Source organism: Cucurbita pepo, chromosome 6 (assembly GCF_057944985.1).
Source record: "Cucurbita pepo subsp. pepo isolate OVF chromosome 6, ASM5794498v1, whole genome shotgun sequence".
NCBI lineage: Eukaryota > Viridiplantae > Streptophyta > Magnoliopsida > Cucurbitales > Cucurbitaceae > Cucurbita > Cucurbita pepo.
The window spans coordinates 1,964,883-1,983,165 of NC_141803.1; the positions used below are offsets into that span (position 1 = coordinate 1,964,883).

The window sequence follows — 18,283 nt, forward strand, 5'->3', positions numbered from 1 at the left end:
AATTTTGAAATTTATTAAAATTACATGCCACGTGGCAGGATATCAGTGGTCAGGGCTACTAGGAGAGAACTCCTCGCTTTCAGAGCTCCATTACGTAATAAATCCGTCGTATTATAAAATGCGAGAAATGTCCAAAATCGGCGCAAATTAGAACATACTAAAATGCGCGTTTTTCTTTTTTTGGTTCAGTTAATTTTCATTTTGGCTCCAGTTTCTTTCATAGACACTGCCTTTTCTCCTCACCGCTCATTTCTTTCTGTGATTCTCTTCCGCCGCGCTTTTTCTTTGATCTGCCACGAAAGGTCAGGGCTCAAGTTGATCGTCTCGCGAGAGACAGAAATTTGTCTTCACTTTGATGCATTTCTCAGATTGATTTGGCAACGAACAAGAATTCGTCTTTGTTTGTGAACGGATGTGCTCCACCGGCGTTCCATGGCGTCTTCGGCGGCTATTCATCTTAACATCTCCGCCTCTTCCTCTCTCCGCCTTTCCAAGGTCTCCTATTATTCTAATCTGATTGCGCATCGCTCTCTAGTTATTGTGTGTTTCACTGTTTTTTCAAGTTCTGTATAACCGATGTTACTTCCGGCGTCAGTTTATTGGATTTTCCTCGAGTTTTTCGGATCTGTTGTTTTATTTTGACATGGAGAAGTCACCGGAGATGTTATTTGGAGAGAAATTAATTGCTTGGACCGATAAAGATTTGATTGAAGTATTTTATCGAACTCATTTTTTTTGCTTATTACATTTTGATTTCGGTATTAGATTGTTGTCGAGTGATTTGGATAGAGATTTACTTCTTGGATTGATAAAGATTCGGAAGTATATTTTAGAACTCATTTTAGGTAAAAAAAAAGCTTGTTGTCGTGTTATTACATTTTTGTACTAGATTGCTGTCGAATGACTGATGGACGCATTGCTGTTCTTACCATAACAATTTACACGGTTGCAGAGATCGTTTAATCCAATGCACTTTTGTGCATCTTTTTGCCGTTCGCTCCTCTTCTCTTTAACTATAGGAATCTTTTTCGTTCATCTCGCTGATGTCGGCATTTTATCACTTTATGTATCGTGGAAGTAATCGATCTAGGTAGCCATGGTTTTCTCTATTATCTCATTGGAATCTTCCGAAAGTAATGTTCTCTTCTCTTTTGCATTTGGTTTCCTTTGTACAGAGGTCGTCTCTGAGGCTCACTAGGAATCAGACTAAATTTACTTCTAGCACAACTCGGGAGAGAAGGTCTCATTCCCTGAAGGTTGTCCAGTCAGTCCTGAATACCAGCAAGTCAAATTTGAACGACAATGGAGCAAGTGAAGAAGCAAAACTGCTTCTGGAGAGATTATATGCCCAGACACAGAGATTGGAAGAACACGTAAGCAAAGATTCTCACTCCCCACAAGATGTTTGGCTAGGACTCAGTCTTGAAAATCTCGAGTCTGGTCTTCAGGCTGCATTGGCAGTGTTGAAAAAGAAGGAAGAAGATTTACAAGATGCAGAAAGAACGATTCTATCAGAACGAAGCCAATTAAACAATGCGAGGGAGAAGTTGGAGAAGCAGGAGGAAGAAATTACTGCTGCTTATCATAAACAGCAAGAATTAGAAGACGAGCTTAAGCAGGCAAATCTGAACTTAGCTTCTCAAGCTAGACAGATTGATGAATTAAAACTTCAAATCAGGGAGAAAGACGAGAGGATTGCTGCAGTTGAATCTACCCTTACTTTGAAAGAAGATGAGTTGAAGAAAATGAGAGCTGATTTGGCTAAGAAGAGTGAGGAAGCTATTAAGACAGATTCTGAACTGAAGTCCAAGTCCAAGCTTCTGAATGAAGCCAACGAAGTAGTTAAAAGACAAGAATTTGAGCTACAAATGCTTAAAAAGGCTGTGCTAGAGAAAGAACAAGAACTGGAAGCTTCTGTAAAGCTGCAGAAACTTGAAGAGGAGAAACTGGAAGTTGTAGAGAAAAATTTGGAGAAGAGAACCACAGAATGGTTGTTAGTACAAGAGGAACTGAAAAAAGTGAGAAAGGAATCATCTAAGAAAGCAGTGGAGATGAATAAAACTGTGAACGACTTCAACCGAGTGAAGAAGCTTCTTGCTGATGCAAAAAGTGAGCTGGTTTCCTCTCAGAAGTCTCTTGTCTCCGCCAGAAAGAAAATAGAAGAACAAGAAGATATTCTTGGGAAGCAAATGACAGAACTTGAAGAACAGAAGAAGGGTATCAATGCATATATGTCAAGTTTAGAAGATGCTCAAATTGAAATAGAGAGCGAGAGAGTCAAGCTTAGGGTCGCAGAGGCCCAGAACAAGGAGCTTGAACGTGTCTTGTTCATGGAAAAGGAGCTCACAGATGAGTTACAGCAACAACTGAAGAAAGAAAAATCCAATCTCCAGAAGGTAACTGAGGAGAAATCGCTTCTACAGAAGGAGTTAGAGCATAAACATATCGAGTTTGAGAAAACTCACAATCTCCTTCAAGATAAAGCGTCGGAGTTGGTCGAGGCCGACTTAGAAATCCAACGTTTGAAATCTCAACAGGTTTCTCTTCAACTTCTTTTGGAAGAGAAAGACTTGGAAATACATGATGCACAAAAGAAAATTGAGATTTTAAACGAGGAAATTATTGAGCTACAGACACTTATGAGTAGTAAAGAGGCCATGCTCAGTCAGACAACTGTTATGCTGAAAGAGAAAGATGAATGTGTTCAGATAATGCAAAACGAACTGAATGATACAAAGCTGAAAATTTCTGAAGCTGAAGCAGTGGTAGGACACATTGTGGATCTCACAAATAAACTGGTGATCTCCATCAATGATGGCGACGACGACGTTTCGGAATTGAATGACAACCTTAGCATCAATCTACAGCAGCAATTCTTCAAGCAACCTACTGATGATAATATGGGGCTGCAGAAGAAACAGCTTGAGACCGAGCTAGAGCTCACCAAGGAAAGCTTGAGACAAAAAGAAATGGAAATTCAAGCTGCAGAAAGGGCCCTGACCGTTAAAGACGAGGAACTAAAGACGGTTCGGGAAAGATTAGATACAAAGGAGAAAGAATTTGAGAATATGAAGGAAGAGATGGATGAAGAAGCTAAGGATCTGAGGAAGCTATACGCTTTGGCAGAAGACAGTGTTGGAGTTGGAGACTTGGCAATTGAAAAGCTTCAAATTGAAGCTGCTCAGTTAGAGGTTGAAGCAGCAACTAGCGCACTTCAGAAACTCACAGACATTAGCCGAGAGCTTCTGAATAAAGCCAGCCACAGCCTCGAGGGTGATGTCGATACAAGAAGCATTCACTTTCAGCTGTACGACGATGACAACAACGACGACGACGTCGATACTAGAATAGGTGGTGGGATCGATAATAACAGCCAAAGATTCAATGAAGTGAAGCTGGAAGTTTCCCGTCTTTCATCTCTAACTGAACAGCTCTTGAAAGAGGCTGGTATATTTGTTGATGCGGATTAGTGGATATCTACATCTATTGGGATGAATAAATGGGTGGCTTCTGTAAATATTGATTGCTTTTGGCATTGATTTTCCTTCCCAAGGCACTACAGTTGATTGTGCTGCCGTTCAATTTTTGCACGAAGTTATTTGATTGCTCTGCTTGGTACCGCTGCTTGCTCAAAATAATCAATCAAAGCCGCATGTCTTCAACTTCAAATTCTCCACTTATGATGTTTGTTGAACTGTTTCTATATATGCTGAGATCTCGAGGGATTCAAATATGAGTTCGAACATATGATTTTTTTCCTCCTTCGTCTTTGATACGAAGATTTAAACCCCTATGATCTTTGGTACGTGTTTACTGCATAAACAACATATTATTCTTCTATACATGCACATTCATAGGGTTTGTTTGTTTGTTTCACAACTGTACAGGAGCAGTTACATAGTACTGGGAATATAAACCAGTCAGTAAAGCTAATCTATACAGATAACTTGGCAGAACACTTTGAGCTGATAGAACAACGAACAGGCTGTAGAATCATCGAGCGACCGTGCCAGCGCCATCTCGGAAAAGAATATTTTTCACAGGTGGAGGAATCCAAGCTGGATTGTTGGCATTCTGACCTTCAGCAGTATGTTGAGATTCACAATACACAAGGTTGCCTTGCGGCTTCTTCACCTTTGACCTCCCCACTTTCTTCCCAAATGCAATTCCCAGCTTCATTGCTGTGAACAACCCAAATGCCATCAGAACTGGTCTAACTGACCAGTGAAAATCCTCAAGATGCTGGTACTTTTTCACCATCCCTGGACACGTGCTAAAATTAACTGCCTCGACCTCAGCTGGATCGGCCATGTACGTATCACATTCTTCTTTGAAAGCGAGAATTCCAGGGAACTTGACCATGAGGCAGCCATTGGGCAGGACCCACCAAATCCTCCCTGTAGCCCAGACACCTCCTTTCTTACGAGGCCATTCGAATCGTGGTCTCAGAACGCTGGCTTTTATCCGTACAAATTGGCCAACGCAAAACGATTCTGCCATCTGAAACTGGGAAGAGTTACCCTTCCAGAGGGTTTCTACACCGATAAAAGCAACAGCTACATTGCCAACACGATCGATTGAATGAAGAATTCCCACTGGAGAATGTTTCTTCTCGGATTCCTTCAATCGTATCCAGTCACCAGCTGCTAACCCGAAACTTACCCGCTCAAGTGTAGAAGCACACACTCTTACAGGATCATGGATTCCACGAACCCTCACCAAGACAAAAGCATCCTTTTCAGTCTCACGTTCCAACCCCACTATCCTTCCTTCAGGGATGTTCATATTATCTGACTTGCACGAGTTCAATGGCTTTCTCGAACGCACCAAGTCGTTCACTTGCAAGTGATCTTTTGAGAGAAACCATTCAGTATGTCCAGTGGCACTTGATTTGTTCAACACTTTTGAACTCCCAATGGCTTGCCAATCATTGTTAACACCTTGTAGAGAGCTACAAAGCAGAATGAACTCCATCAACTCATCAAATTAAAGGGCAAAAAGGGTTAGAAATGGTAAAAAAGGGAAGCCATTATGAACCATATTAATCATAAAAAAACTGAACAGTGCCACTTCCCAGTTCTCTACACATCTATAAGGTACACTTCTAAAAATCTGAGTCTATCAATATTCAATTCATAAACAAGGTGATTCAGTAATCTGCTTTGGTTTATGTAGGTGCTGCACAGATTTTAATAAGGCAACAACAAGAAGACGAGAAAGGCACGTAAACTGGGATATCGGTTCTTGGCTTCAAAGGTAGATTTTAGCCGTTCTTTTGCATAAAAATCTCTCTTTAAAACACATTTCTCATGTTCCTTACTGTTACATATTCTGTTGGTGGTCAAAACTTGAAGTCTAATGTAACTGCCCAAGCCCACCGCTAGTAGATATCGTCTTTTTTGGGCTTTCCCTCAAGGTTTTTAAAACACGCCTACTAGGGAGAAGTTTCCTCACCCTTATAAAGAATACTTTGTTCCCCTCTCCAGCCAACGTGGGATCTCACAATCCACCCCCTTCGGGACCTAGCATTCTTGCTAGCGCTCGACCTAGCATTCTTGTTAGCAGATATTATCCTATTTGGGCTTTTCTTTTTGGGTTTTCCCCTCAAGATTTTTAAAATGCATCTGCTAGGGAGAGGTTTCCACACCAAGGTGCTTCGTTCCCCTCTCCAACTGATGTGACATCTCACAATCCACCCCCTTGGGAGCAGAACATTCTTGTTGCACTCGTTCCCATTTTCAATCGAGGTGGGATCTAACACTAAAAATTTAGTTGGATTGTACAAAAAGAAAGAGACTAGTTAGTTACTGATGCTAGTTTAATGCAAAGTGACCCAAGTAGGAAATTCAAAAGAGACTCAACTAAGGCAAACATCCACAAAATAGGATCAAGAAAGAGAATGGAGAGAAAGCCATAAACCTCTTACAATCTGAACAAGGAAGCATTTTTTGATAAGGGAAATCGAAGTGTCATGAGACGATATGAAGGAGTCAACGTACCTCTGGAACACATTTAGTATATCTGTCATCAAAGGACGACTCCTCAAGTCATATTCAAAGCAACCGAAAAGAGCATTCTCAATTAGAGGAGGAAGTCCACTTGGAATACAAGGCTTTTCTTGTTTCCTGACAACAGAATGAAATATTTCATCAACTGATTTCCCATGCCATGGCGGAACACCAGTCAACATCTCAACCACGCAGCAACCAAACCCCCACGAATCAGTTTCATACGATATCGGACCTCTAACTTCTGGCTGCCATTGCTCCGGTGCCATATAGTTAGGTGTCCCAAGTCTCTGAATTATATCCGTATTCGGTATCGGTACACCACGTAGTAGAAAAGGAATTCCTAGATCTCCCAAAATTGCTTGGTCCTTGGTAGAAAGGAGCACGTTCGAAGGTTTCAGATTAAGAACCAAGACCTCTTTCGAGTGCAATTCTAAAATGCCCTGAGATAGACTGATTCCATACCTGCAACAAGTAGCATAGGTGGAGAATTTTGCCCTCAAAAAGTTGTTATTAGAACTTAGAAGCACTAATCTAAAAGATTCAGATAGAGATTTTCACAACTTTTTTTTTCCCCCCACAAAGATTCAAATCTATATCAGATATCACACCTCAATACATCAGGGAGTGAAAGCTTTCCATCTTTAAGACGAGCCATTTTATCAGCAACTGATCCTTCATAGAACTTCATGATTATGCATAACTGTAAGAACACACAAAGGAAATTAACATCTTAGCAACCTACACACATACTTCCAACGAAATAGCCCGACAAATGCAGGACAGCAACCGATACCGGGATATTACCTTCTCGTCGATTATAGACACTCCATACAGCCTGCAGACACTCTTTCCACCTTGACACTTGTAGAAATGATCCTCAAGTTTATCAAAAACAACCCTCATATGGTCTTCTTTAACAGGATTCAACATCTTGACTGCAACTTCATGGTACTCATCATAATCCTTAGTGGACTGATGGAGAGTTGCTAACCAAACGTCACCGAACACGCCCCGCCCAATCCGATGCCTAAGCTTCACCTTTGAAGGTTCAATCCTAGGGCTTGGGTAGTTTGATGAAGCAACCACTGTCCTGACATGATCAGGATCGCCATCAAGAAGCTCATACTCAAAAGAAGGAACCGCTTGAGAAGCAGCTTCTTGTGTAGCCATTCCTCAACTGGAACAAACAAAGAATCAAACCAAAAACACAGAACTAGAATATAGCATTACACCAAAAAACAAAACAGTTTTCAGGAAAATCAAAACTCAACTGGAACAAACAAAGAACCAAACCAAAAACACGGAACTAGAATATAGCATTACACCAAAAAAACACAACAGTTATCAGGAAAATCAAAACTCAACTGGAACAAACAAAGAATCAAACCAAGAACACAAGGCCGATTAATTAATTCTGCAAAAAACAAAAACATAACTACACAAATAAAAAAAAATTAAAAAAAGAAAGAAATCCGATCAACTTGAAATCAAAAGAGAAGCCGACTCCAATCAACTCGAAATCTCAGTCGGTTTCGAGGGAACCGAAAACAGAGGCAAAACGGAAAGAAGTTAAAGAGGAAAAGATTCAAGAGAAGAGAAAGAAGATACCGATGAGGCAAATTGAGGAGAAATCCGGGGGAGCTAAGGAAGAAACATGGGAGTGAGAGAGAGTGAGAGAGAGAGAGAGAAGAAATGGGGAAACGGAATTGAAAAGAATTTAAAGGCTAATTAATTGTACAGAAATGGGAAGAGAGAAAGAAGGAAGAGAAAGGAAGAAAAAGGAAGTGAGCCGGCGAGGAAATTACGGATTAGTCCACTTGTTCGGTGTAACTGAACGCCACGACAATGACTGTTAAGTTCTCTTTTAGATTTTTTTAATTAATTTTTATAATTTTAGTATTTAAAGGTAAAAATTCGACGTCCATGATTTATTAAAAAACTTCGAAACTAATTCCCTACGTACGATCATTTTAGAAACAAAGGATAGAAACTGTTTATAAATTCTTTTTAATTAATTTTTTGTTTTTTTTTTAATTGTTAAAGAAAGTCTCCCATTTAAATATAGGGGTTTGTAAACCTATAAGATTAGATTTTCAATTTCTTCGAATTTCTTCAATTTTAAATTTCAAATATATATTGAAAAAATGCTAAAATTTCTTTATAACATAAAAATCATTTGATTGCATTTATTATTTGATTAAATTTTTTTTAAGTGGATATGATAATTTATTTTAATAGTATGAGACATTGACTAAGTTAGAGATGAATTGAAAAATAGATGCTTGAAGATTGGTAGGTGATTTTGTTTGTAAAGTCAAATAATATTAATTTGTATTGCAATACCCAATATTCATTGATTTTTTGTTACGCAATCTTCAAATACAACTTATTACATTATTACTATTATTATTTTCTCGGTAAATGATTCTTATCGTTATTTTATTTTAAAGGAGAATAAATTGAAGTTTTAGTCTCAGAATCACATGGCATCACTAATAATGCACCTATCGATAAAGTTAGGGATCTATTTTGTAATAAAATGATATCCATTTACTTTTTTTTTAGTTAAAATTACGAGTTTATCACTCAAATTCATACCGGTTTGAACCTCAAATAATTTCGAGGAGGGTTTAATAAATCTTCGAACTTTTAATTTTTATTTAATAATTTATTAAATTAAAAAAATATAATTTTTTATTGGTCGACTCAAAACATTTTGAAAAAATTTAGATGTATTAAATCGATAGACTTATTAAATAAAAATTTGAAGAACTCATCACAATTTACCGTATGAAAACTTACTAAAACACTTTTTCAAACGGATTAGATTTTTTTTTATTTTTTAATTCGAACGATCAAATAAACACAAATTACAGCAACCGAATTGGTCACAATGGAACTGTCATACCCAAATTTGAAAACAAAACAAAAGTTCCACAAAGAGGCAAGAAGACATTTTAAGAAAGAAATTGGCGTGCAGCTTTGTATATACCAAGTTCTGATAAGTGCAAAAGCAAGCAATTTGTCATTAATATTTGTTCTATACCTCTAAGAAACATATAATATTATCCTTTTTCTGCAATTTTTCTGATTGGTCCTCCTAAAATTATGCTGTCCATAGCAAAATAAAAAAAAAAAAAAAAAAAAAAAAAAAACGAAAAATAAAAGTATTATTTAGAATTTTTGTAGCCATCAAAATTGTAAAAGACTAGGAATTAAGGACCCACACCAAAACGTAAAACAAAGCAAAACAGTTTCAAAGACATTATAAAGAAAAAGAGTTGATGAAAACGAGGAACTGAAATTGACAACTAGAAAGACAAAGCTAAGAGTCATGTCCGTAAGGAACAAGTTGGGTTTCTCTATAGGTACAACAAACACAGGGTATTTCATACAATGCTTCTCTCTATATCAATGGATAACTTCGTATTATTTATTGCCTAACCATTGTCATTAACCACAAAAACAATAATCACCAACTCCCTATATTATGCTATAATCCAACCAATTTTGGTATCCATCATTATGAATCAATTCTGGTATGGTATTCCTATGGCACCTTATTATCAAGGATATGATCGAAGGACCCATCAGAGTTGTTTATTTAGACTAACTCAATCTAGTTGTCTTGTGTGTGTTGTGTATCAGTCATTTCTAATCTTCTACTCAGACTTCTATTGATGGATCTCTTATTTTTATTCACTTTCTCATAATGTCGTTTCTCACGGCATAATTGTATTAAATTCTTAAAACCACGCACCAGGCTAGGCCGAGACCCTGATGGACGAGCCAGGCTGTTGATGCTCCTCTTTCCCGTAGATGCCTGCTTGTTGTGAGAGAACCACCCTCCCAAAAAGAGTACCACCTTTGGCTCATTGTTGCCATGATGTTGAAACCTTCCACTCTCTGCATCGTTGTAGTATCTTTCCATATCTTCCTTTTCATTTTGCTTGTAGCTTTTTGACCGAGATGATATCCTGAGAGTTTAGAACTCTATAGTGAGCATAACAGAATGGCAATTGGAAACAGGGGGATCGGTGGAGAGATAGTCATGGTAAAAATATGTTACTTAGATGAATAAAGCATTAAAGGAATGGATATCTTATATGCTTTGCTTTCTTAGTCCAATCAAATACCCAAATTTTCTAACAGCATATTCTATCACTTGCATTTTCAATGCCTAAATCTTGACTATATTTGCGTGTGTAATGTTCTTACCCTTTAAGGATCAATACTTACAACTGATATTTGAGATATTCTAAACTTGCTCATCTGGCAACTGCATTGTCAATGCAAATTATCTTCCTCACATTTCTAAAATCTTTGATAAGAAGGAAAATAGAAAAGACAAATAAATCTAACTAAATCTCTCTAAAATCCTTAATACTAATAACAATACAGATATTAGGAGGCCAATATACACATATTAGGTAACAATACAAATATTAAGTAACAATACATATATTAAGAGGCAACAATATATATTAGGAGGTAATGCGTATATTAGGAGCTAACAATACATATATTAGGAGGTAACAACACATAAAAATTAATGTAACTAAATCTCTTAACAATCCTAGATGTTAGGATATTAGGTAAAAATGGTAACAATTCCGGATTAGGTAACAATACATAAAAATAAATCTAACTAAATCACCTAACAGTCTCCCATATTAGGTAATAATCCTAGATATTAGGATATTAGGATATTAGATAAAAATGGTAACAATATACGTATTAGGTAACCATTGTAAAACCGGTATTAAAGTTATATTAGGTAACAAATAAATAAATCTAACTAAGTCCCCCAACAATCCTCCATATTAGGTAACAATTCTAGATATTAGATAACAAAAAAATAAATTAGAAACAAAAGTATTAGGTAACAATGGTAATACACATGTTAGATTGATAACAGTACAGAAAAATAAATCAACTAAATCCCTTGTCAGATATTATTACTTCCCGGTCAAGGTGGAATATTGGTATACATTATGGCTGGAAGATGGATAGCTATGGTGGCTGGAAGATCGGTAGCTATGAAAGCTAAGTCGATCAATTAGACCTCCCAGAATAGAATGATTTAATATCATGTTGTTGCAAGGTAGCTAAATAGAATGATCTAATATCACGTGGTTGCAAGGTAGCTAAATTCTAGGTATTTGAATTCCAAAATTAGATCTCCAAGAATAGAATAAGCAACGCCGACAATTTCATTCCTTCAATAAATGTGTATATAAGGAGGTAAGAGCCTTACCGACTGAGCAGTTTTGAGGAAACCACCCATTTCTTTGATTGCTTTCTCATAACATTGTAGCCAGTTGTGACATGCCGGACAAATTGAAGCTGAACATGTTAAAACAAGGAAATTCAATGAACAGAAGCATTACTCTCTTCCTTTTCATATTTCCTTAACATCCTGGAAGCATAATCCTGACAGTTACTAGATTCACAGGTAATGCATCAATATCAAGTGTAAGAAAGGGATCAGTTACTCGTTTAAAGACATTTATATTGTTGTTCAAATAGAACGTAAATTTTTGAACTAAAATAGCCTGTCCAACGTGATTTTTATGTTACCAATACTATGATATCCACATTGCACACTATCGACCCTGACAAGTAACTTATTGAACCAATTCAATTCAATGAATCCGATTCTTAGCTCTTTTTCTGGTTTGATTCCAGAAGGCAGAAAGGAGTCTAAATGGGATCTTGAAGGAAATTCTCGAGTGTGAGTCAGCGGGTGAGTAGGGAAGTAAAAGGGTAAGGAAAAGATCAGTTATTACTTATCTGTCTGCACAAATTACACGATTAACAAGATTTAGAATGAAACTCAAATAGTCCAAACACACTAAAAATTCAACAATTCATGACCTAAGTGAACGGAAATCAAACAATTCATGACCTAAGTGAGGGGGTAACAGTTAAGCATATTCAGCTTCTGTCCACAAAACATTATTGCTTGAAAGATTCTTGAAGCTAGTGAAGAAAGGGCAAGGATATGGCCATAAAAATTTCAAGGACAAACACTAATCACACGCCCTGATTTATGTCATGTTGGTACAACTAATGATCCGACATTAAAGGAAATTGAAATCATCGAGCACAAAAGACAACATAAACTACAGCCATAAAACTAACTACATACCTGATCACCATCCTTGATGCCAAAATTTGCAATGTAGTCTGTATCATCAACTAACTTCTGACCAGCATAGCATAAGCAGAAATACCACCACACATGGAGCCTCCACGAATCAAACAAGAATAGAAAATGGTTAAATTGAGAAGAACACTTCTATGAACTTTTGTGTCACAGTGAAAAGATATCCCAATTAAAAATTTCTTGTTACGTCAAAAATTTAGAGCTGATAAGTAGTTCTATGAAGCATGACTTTAAAATGGTCAACATGTCATCAAAATCTTGTTCCTTAGTTTTGGCCCGGCTTTGGAAAATAAACCCATGGAACTGGAATTTCGTGATAGGATCTGACCGAAGATAAGGGTAATCTCATTCTTACAATCAAATGGTCAAATAGTTAAATGAACCAACCATGAAATCTTTCCTGGTCCATTCTGTGGCATGTGACTGAAGACCGACTCCACTGCCCCCTTTAATTCAGCAACAGTGGCTGATCTCTTAACTTGAATATCTGTGTCAAACATCTCAATTCATTGAAGTCCTTCTATGTTTAAAGAGAGTGCAGCGAAGACTCTTCACATTTAGGGCATCAGTTTTTCCTTCTTTTTCTTTTTACATTGATGGTCAAATGATAACATTTCAAGAAAATGAAATACTTCAAAACCATCAATCTACTAAAAAAATCCTCCAACATCTAGTTAAAACAACCAAAAACAACATAAAATCCTTCAAAATCCTCAAAATCAGAAAAGCACAACGTATAAATAAACTATATAATCCTCCTAAACAGAAAAACAACCAAAACCAGAGATTCCTCTGCTCTTAAACAGACATAAAACAAACTCACAAGCCGCAATTTCCTCCAAACGAATCGATTAATCCAGAGCAAAAAATGCATCAACACACAAAATATTCCACAGCACAGAAACAGAGATTACCGAAACAAGAGCCGTCTAATTTAAGGACGGAGAGCATGAGAGGCTGATGCGGAAGCTGGCGATACAAAACATTCTTCTTCGAGAGACCAACAATCATCAAAGGAGACGAAAGCAGCGAGGGCGATCTCCGATTCTTCTCGACCGTCGTCATTGGCGGCGGAAAGTCGGCAGCGTCGAGTTTGCCAAATCCGTCGACCGCCATGGAAATGGAAGGTGAGACGATCGGAAAGGGGATGAAATGGGGGGCTTAATAGACGGAGGGAAAAAGGGAGATGCTAAGGTAAGGAGAACACGCATAGTGATGATGGAGAGAGGTGAAGGAGGAGAGTTTTAGGGTTTGGCTTTTTGGAAGAAAGAGTCGCATTCGGAGCTTGTGTCGGAGGCAATTCCTGAACTTAACTTCCATTTCTTTTTTCTTTTTTCTTTTTTCTTTTTCTTCTCGTTTTCAGTACGGTCTCGGAGAAGACGACAGTTACCACTGGGTGACGTGGCGCTAACGGTTTCAGGCGCCTTTAACTGCCTATCCCAAAACGATGTCGTTTTGTGTATTTTGATTATATGTTGCAAGAGGAAAGTTGTGGGATAAGAGTCGCTTAGTTCTACTTAATATGGAAATCTAATGGAAAAACAAAAAAAGGTTTACACTTACTTTATTAATTATAAGATAAACATTATGTATTAATTATATATAATAATATCTTGCTTTAAAATTTTTTAAAAAATTGTTTTATAAATGTTATAAGTTTATTTATACCAAATTTGATTATATCGAATTAATCCGTTTATTAAAAAAATTTCTAAATTAGTGGGTGTATTAGTGAACTTTCAATTGATTTTAAATAAATATGTAAAATTTAATTAAATCTAAAGTTTAACGTGATGAAATTATAAAAATTGATTAAGAAATTTAAAATTCTTCCTAAAAATTATCTAAAGATGATCAACAATGTATTTTACCACAAAAATAAAATTAGGATTAATTAAAAAAATGATGTGACCTTGGCGGAGTAAGAGTAAGGTCTATCTGCTCGAGTTGTAGATTCAAAGTTCCCACCATATTTGTAACAAAACTTTAAACAAGGAAGAGATTGATAACACTAATAAATTTGAAACAACTAAGTAATCGAATCAAGAACACCATAAAACTGACCACATTTGCCACAATGCAATGCAAACACATTTTCCAATGTGCAAAGACAATTATAAAACAGACCAAATTTTCTTATTTAAAAGACCAACTTGAATTTAACTCAATTGACATAAAACATATCCTCCCGAACTAAGATGTCAAATATCAATAAATATCAATAAATAAGTGACCACCAAGATGATTAGCAATCTAGATATATAACATATGAAAAAGAGGGTCTTGTATAAATGCACCAATAAGAATGGGCTCAAGTACTGTTCAGGGAATTAGGACGTTACACCCTAAAAATTGGGTTACCATGGAAGTCAATCGGAACAAAAATGAATCAAACAAAAAAGATAAATGCTAGTGCCTAAAAAGAGAAAATTGGATCATCAGCACCTGCTCAGAGAACAAAACCCTCCCACAAAAAAAGAAATCAGCTAACCTCTCGTATTGGGCTCTGACCATTTAGAGGGTTTATTTCCCTATGAGCTTATAATACGCATACAAACCAGAGCCAACAAAACCCAGAAGTTGCCCAATAACATTTAGCTGCAAACACAACAAACTATAGATTTCAGAAAGAGCAAATAGAAGGACGATGGGTCGGGAATGTTTGCGATCAAATTGGAATGAATGGGTATTTTACTCACCAGGTCAAAAGGAAGGCCGCCAAATATCATCCACCCAAGTCCAATTGTAAAGAAATCCTACAATATGAAGTAACAAGGTCAACTGAAATAGAAGATTATTGGAAGAAGTATTTGGGCATTAACGTAAGAGGAAATCTATCTATGAATTGAAAGTACCTTCAGATTACCACATATAGTTTGTGTCACTGCTGAATTTAGAGTGGTGTTTAGAAATATACTGTAGTTCAAGAAGAAAGCCAGTGTGCATGAACCAAGCATCACCATCTAATAAAAAGAAAGGGCACACAGGTCATGGAAAATTGGAAATTTCCCAAAGCATGGTGAAATTTCAGAGACAAGCCATTTATAAAATATAAAGATTTGAGACAGTGATACCACACACATCACACACTTTTAAATCAATCCATCAAAATATGATTAAACAGTAAATGTATTGGACTGTAAAAGGTCCATATGCTTGACCACGAGAGGCAAACTAGTTTTTACGTTAAGAAAAATGTGTGTGTGCATTTATAGACCCAGTAAAGAGCTCTGTACAGTAAACAAAACTTACTAGAAATCCAGGTGAAAAAAGATGAGGAAAGCTAATAGTTGCCTCCAAGTCGCCCCGTATAAATGTCCAGAAAAGTAGAACTGGAGCGCATAATATTCCTACAATGGATTCACAAAGGAATAAGATGGCAGGAGTATGAAACATACAATTACCTAATTGTGTTGGGGGGAAAATGGGCGACGCCAAAATTCTAGTTTTACTATGAATCAGTTAGCTCACCATTGCACCACATGAGGCCAAAGCTATTAAGACCACTTGATTTTCCTAACATGAGGAATTATAGAAAAAGTATTCAGTAACACGTACAAAGAAGTAACTCCATCCAAATATCCAAAAGAAATAAAGAGAGAAAGACAAAAGAGAATAGAAAAGAAAAGAAGTCAAACTACCAATGCGGGAAATAGTTGCAAGGTAGATTGCTGTGGTGATGTTGGACAAGAAAACAATAGAATAGCCATATACGTCAAAGGACAAGTCGCGAGCTCCAGCAATAAATGCACCAAGAACTATCAAACCAACACTGATAACAACCTTTAAATTTTCAGTTTAAGTATTAAATCAGAACCATTTCCATTAAAATAAAATATCCGAGTTAATGAAACAAATCAAAAGGACTGTAATGAAGAAGAAAAGAGAGGACTAGAGGCTTTCATAGTGCAATGCTAGGCTCTAGACGCGATGTCGATGACAACTAACAGCTAATGGAGAGTGATGGCATAAACATTCTGATGAAATCACCTATTTCTCTATTTCAAGAACCCAAAATCCTCAGACAAAATAAAGCAGGCAAGAGCACAGGAACCAAAATTAAGGGAGAACAGACAACCGCGCCCCTACAGATGTTAGAAATCTTCACTAGGAGATCAACCTAGAGTATATGAATTTGCAAAAGGGCGGATTATGAAGTTGAAGAAAAAGCACATGGTTGCATGTGGCAGCTGCAGATCTTACCTTCCAACAACTGAATATGTATACTTCTGTCCTGCCAGAAGATACTCTACAACCATGGTGAAAACAACTGTGGTTCGCCTGAGGGTAGTGTACATGGGAACATTTACTCCACGAACAGACTCCATAGTAGCTAGCTTTCAGGAAGAAATATTGGAGTTCATACACATCAATAATGTATGAAGAGATAAAGCATCTACAAATTCTCATCAAATAATTAAAATTTACCATGTAAAGCAAGTACGTCCCAGCAAGAGGACTGGTTTGCCTCAACGTCTTCATTGGAACCATTGAAGCAGCATTATCAGAAAATGAATCACCCACTGTAAACGATATGATTTTCGAACGTCTCAATGCATATAGAAAACAACATGAGCATACCATCTGCACCAAAAATAAGGGAAAATGTGTCTTAACAACAAACAGTGTCTCAACAATCAGTTACTATTGGAAAAAACAATAAAAGAAACACAAGACTTGTGAACAAAACCATGCCATAATTTACAAGGGAACATTTAAAGATCATGGCATTAAAACGATGACGATCAATACAAAAAAATAGCAACCTGATGTAAAGGAAAACATTAAGGAAGCACACAGACGTAGCAGTTGTAGTTTCACTATCATACCTAAAATATTCTATACAAACAAGAAAAAAAAAAAAAAAAAAAAAAACAGTATACCAGTACTGCAATCTACAGACAATGCTCTCCACTGAAGAAGTCCATAACTATAAGATGACGATGATTGAGTATATCGTTCTCTTCAAAAATTGCATCGACGTTTCAAATCCAATTATTTCACTACCGAGATTTGTTCAAATTTCAAAGAGATAACCAAGTAGACATTTACCTGAACAAGTGTAACAACGTTTGCACTTGGAAAATTATAAGAAGAAAGCGCTGCTTTGTTGAACAAAATCAATAGCACTGCATAATAGATAAGAAACCTCCGGTTAGACAAAATCGAACAGGAATAGACATCATCAAGTTGGCCGGGCTCCCAGACACCGATCAAACAGACTAATGAACACCATCGACTGTACAGAAAGCTCTACAGTAAAACTAATTTATTCTTCAACATTAGCTCTTCAGTAGATCTTAATCGGTAAACAGAACGGCAAAAAAAAAAAAAAAAAAAAAAAAAAAAAAAAAAAACATACAACAAGCAACTGGAAACAGAGTAAATTAAAAAAGCTGAAACAATTAATCGACATAAACACAAATCGCACCAAATTCTTCAGAAACAGTAACACAAGTGGAAAAACATCCTCATCGGAAAACCTACTTCTCAGAAAGTAATATGCGCAAAAAAGCGAACACTCGGCAGATAGATCTGGACAGCAATTGGAAAGCCAAACGAATCAAACATCATATTCAGATGCGATTACGCGTACCTGCGCAAGCCATGTAAGAGAGAGCAGCATAGGCTCCTCGTTTGGTCATGGCGGATCCTCTGAAAAGCTTCTCATCGCCTCTGATCAATCGCTCTTTCTCCTCACTGCCGTGTGGAGGATCCGACACCGGCAGCATCAAGTTCTTCTCGGAATTGGACGCCTTCAGTGACATCTTGGAGCTAGCCTTCTCTGTGAAGCAGAGAAATGGATTGGGAATTGGGATTTGGCTGAAGAACGAAGCGATATGGAGCGCGAAAACCGCTTGGTAGTCGCGAGGTTGTGGGAAACCAATCAAAAACAGAAATAACCGAGTTTTGACTCGACGAGTTGCCAAACGCGGTCAGTGAGTTGACTCGCTCGCTCGTTGAATGTTCTTCGTTGTAAATTTGCCCGTCGTTGCCGTGGCCTTCTTTGTTGGCAAATTCTTTTAGTCAAATTTTTTATTTTTTATTTTTTATTTTTCCATATATAATAAATTACCAATTTACCCTTTCTAGCTTTTACATT

At 37.0% G+C, this 18,283-nt stretch overlaps 4 protein-coding genes across 5 annotated transcripts; 1 reads left to right on the forward strand and 3 right to left on the reverse strand.

Moving 5' to 3' along the window:
- Positions 1-208: 208 nt before the first annotated feature.
- LOC111796825 (protein involved in starch initiation 1-like) lies at positions 209-3,517 on the forward strand. Its single transcript, XM_023679591.2, has 2 exons — positions 209-495; positions 1,176-3,517. Exons 1-2 carry the CDS (start codon positions 433-435, stop codon positions 3,468-3,470), a joined length of 2,358 nt encoding a protein of 785 aa, XP_023535359.2. The 5' UTR covers positions 209-432; the 3' UTR covers positions 3,471-3,517.
- A 292-nt stretch (positions 3,518-3,809) lies between these two features.
- Positions 3,810-7,750, reverse strand: LOC111796827 (Protein kinase superfamily protein). Of its 2 annotated transcripts, XM_087124719.1 has the most exons (6): positions 7,620-7,696; positions 7,377-7,425; positions 6,816-7,188; positions 6,620-6,711; positions 6,000-6,473; positions 3,810-4,951 (listed from the first exon to the last, which is right to left on the reverse strand). In XM_087124719.1, exons 3-6 carry the CDS (start codon positions 7,179-7,181, stop codon positions 3,994-3,996), a joined length of 1,890 nt encoding a protein of 629 aa, XP_086980845.1. In that variant the 5' UTR covers positions 7,182-7,188; positions 7,377-7,425; positions 7,620-7,696; the 3' UTR covers positions 3,810-3,993. The 2 variants fall into 2 exon arrangements, with proteins under 2 accessions (XP_086980845.1, XP_023535362.1); XM_023679594.2 differs by lacking the exon at positions 7,377-7,425 and having other exon boundaries at positions 7,620-7,750.
- Positions 7,751-9,352: 1,602 nt separating this feature from the next.
- LOC111796829 (uncharacterized) lies at positions 9,353-13,425 on the reverse strand. The gene is made up of 5 exons (XM_023679596.2): positions 13,095-13,425; positions 12,568-12,667; positions 12,163-12,262; positions 11,269-11,357; positions 9,353-9,988 (listed from the first exon to the last, which is right to left on the reverse strand). Exons 1-5 carry the CDS (start codon positions 13,294-13,296, stop codon positions 9,631-9,633), a joined length of 849 nt encoding a protein of 282 aa, XP_023535364.2. The 5' UTR covers positions 13,297-13,425; the 3' UTR covers positions 9,353-9,630.
- A 1,024-nt stretch (positions 13,426-14,449) lies between these two features.
- On the reverse strand, positions 14,450-18,164 carry LOC111796828 (Nucleotide/sugar transporter family protein). The gene is made up of 10 exons (XM_023679595.2): positions 17,777-18,164; positions 17,233-17,309; positions 16,609-16,764; positions 16,384-16,517; positions 15,822-15,952; positions 15,652-15,696; positions 15,433-15,530; positions 15,036-15,143; positions 14,880-14,936; positions 14,450-14,778 (listed from the first exon to the last, which is right to left on the reverse strand). The coding sequence occupies exons 1-10, from the start codon at positions 17,946-17,948 to the stop codon at positions 14,704-14,706; spliced, it is 1,053 nt and encodes a 350-aa protein (XP_023535363.1). The 5' UTR covers positions 17,949-18,164; the 3' UTR covers positions 14,450-14,703.
- Positions 18,165-18,283: the final 119 nt, after the last annotated feature.

Bases quoted from the DNA above. Each gene is read 5' to 3' on its own strand.
- LOC111796825 (XM_023679591.2), top strand. From the start codon at position 433: ATGGCGTCTTCGGCGGCTATTCATCTTAACATCTCCGCCTCTTCCTCT. The intron at 496-1,175 runs GTCTCCTATTAT...TCCTTTGTACAG, and splicing joins CCTCTCTCCGCCTTTCCAAG to AGGTCGTCTCTGAGGCTCAC.
- LOC111796827 (XM_023679594.2), bottom strand. From the start codon at position 7,181: ATGGCTACACAAGAAGCTGCTTCTCAAGCGGTTCCTTCTTTTGAGTAT. The intron at 6,474-6,619 runs GTGTGATATCTG...TACTTGTTGCAG, and splicing joins TCACTCCCTGATGTATTGAG to GTATGGAATCAGTCTATCTC. The intron at 4,952-5,999 runs GTACGTTGACTC...TCTGCTTTGTAG, and splicing joins ATACTAAATGTGTTCCAGAG to CTCTCTACAAGGTGTTAACA.
- LOC111796829 (XM_023679596.2), bottom strand. From the start codon at position 13,296: ATGGCGGTCGACGGATTTGGCAAACTCGACGCTGCCGACTTTCCGCCG. The intron at 12,263-12,567 runs GTTGGTTCATTT...TGATTCGTGGAG, and splicing joins GGACCAGGAAAGATTTCATG to GCTCCATGTGTGGTGGTATT. The intron at 11,358-12,162 runs GTATGTAGTTAG...TAACATGTTCAG, and splicing joins GCATCAAGGATGGTGATCAG to CTTCAATTTGTCCGGCATGT.
- LOC111796828 (XM_023679595.2), bottom strand. From the start codon at position 17,948: ATGTCACTGAAGGCGTCCAATTCCGAGAAGAACTTGATGCTGCCGGTG. The intron at 16,518-16,608 runs GTAAATTTTAAT...TCTTCCTGAAAG, and splicing joins GGACGTACTTGCTTTACATG to CTAGCTACTATGGAGTCTGT. The intron at 15,144-15,432 runs GTAAGTTTTGTT...TCTTTTTATTAG, and splicing joins TTTTTTCACCTGGATTTCTA to ATGGTGATGCTTGGTTCATG.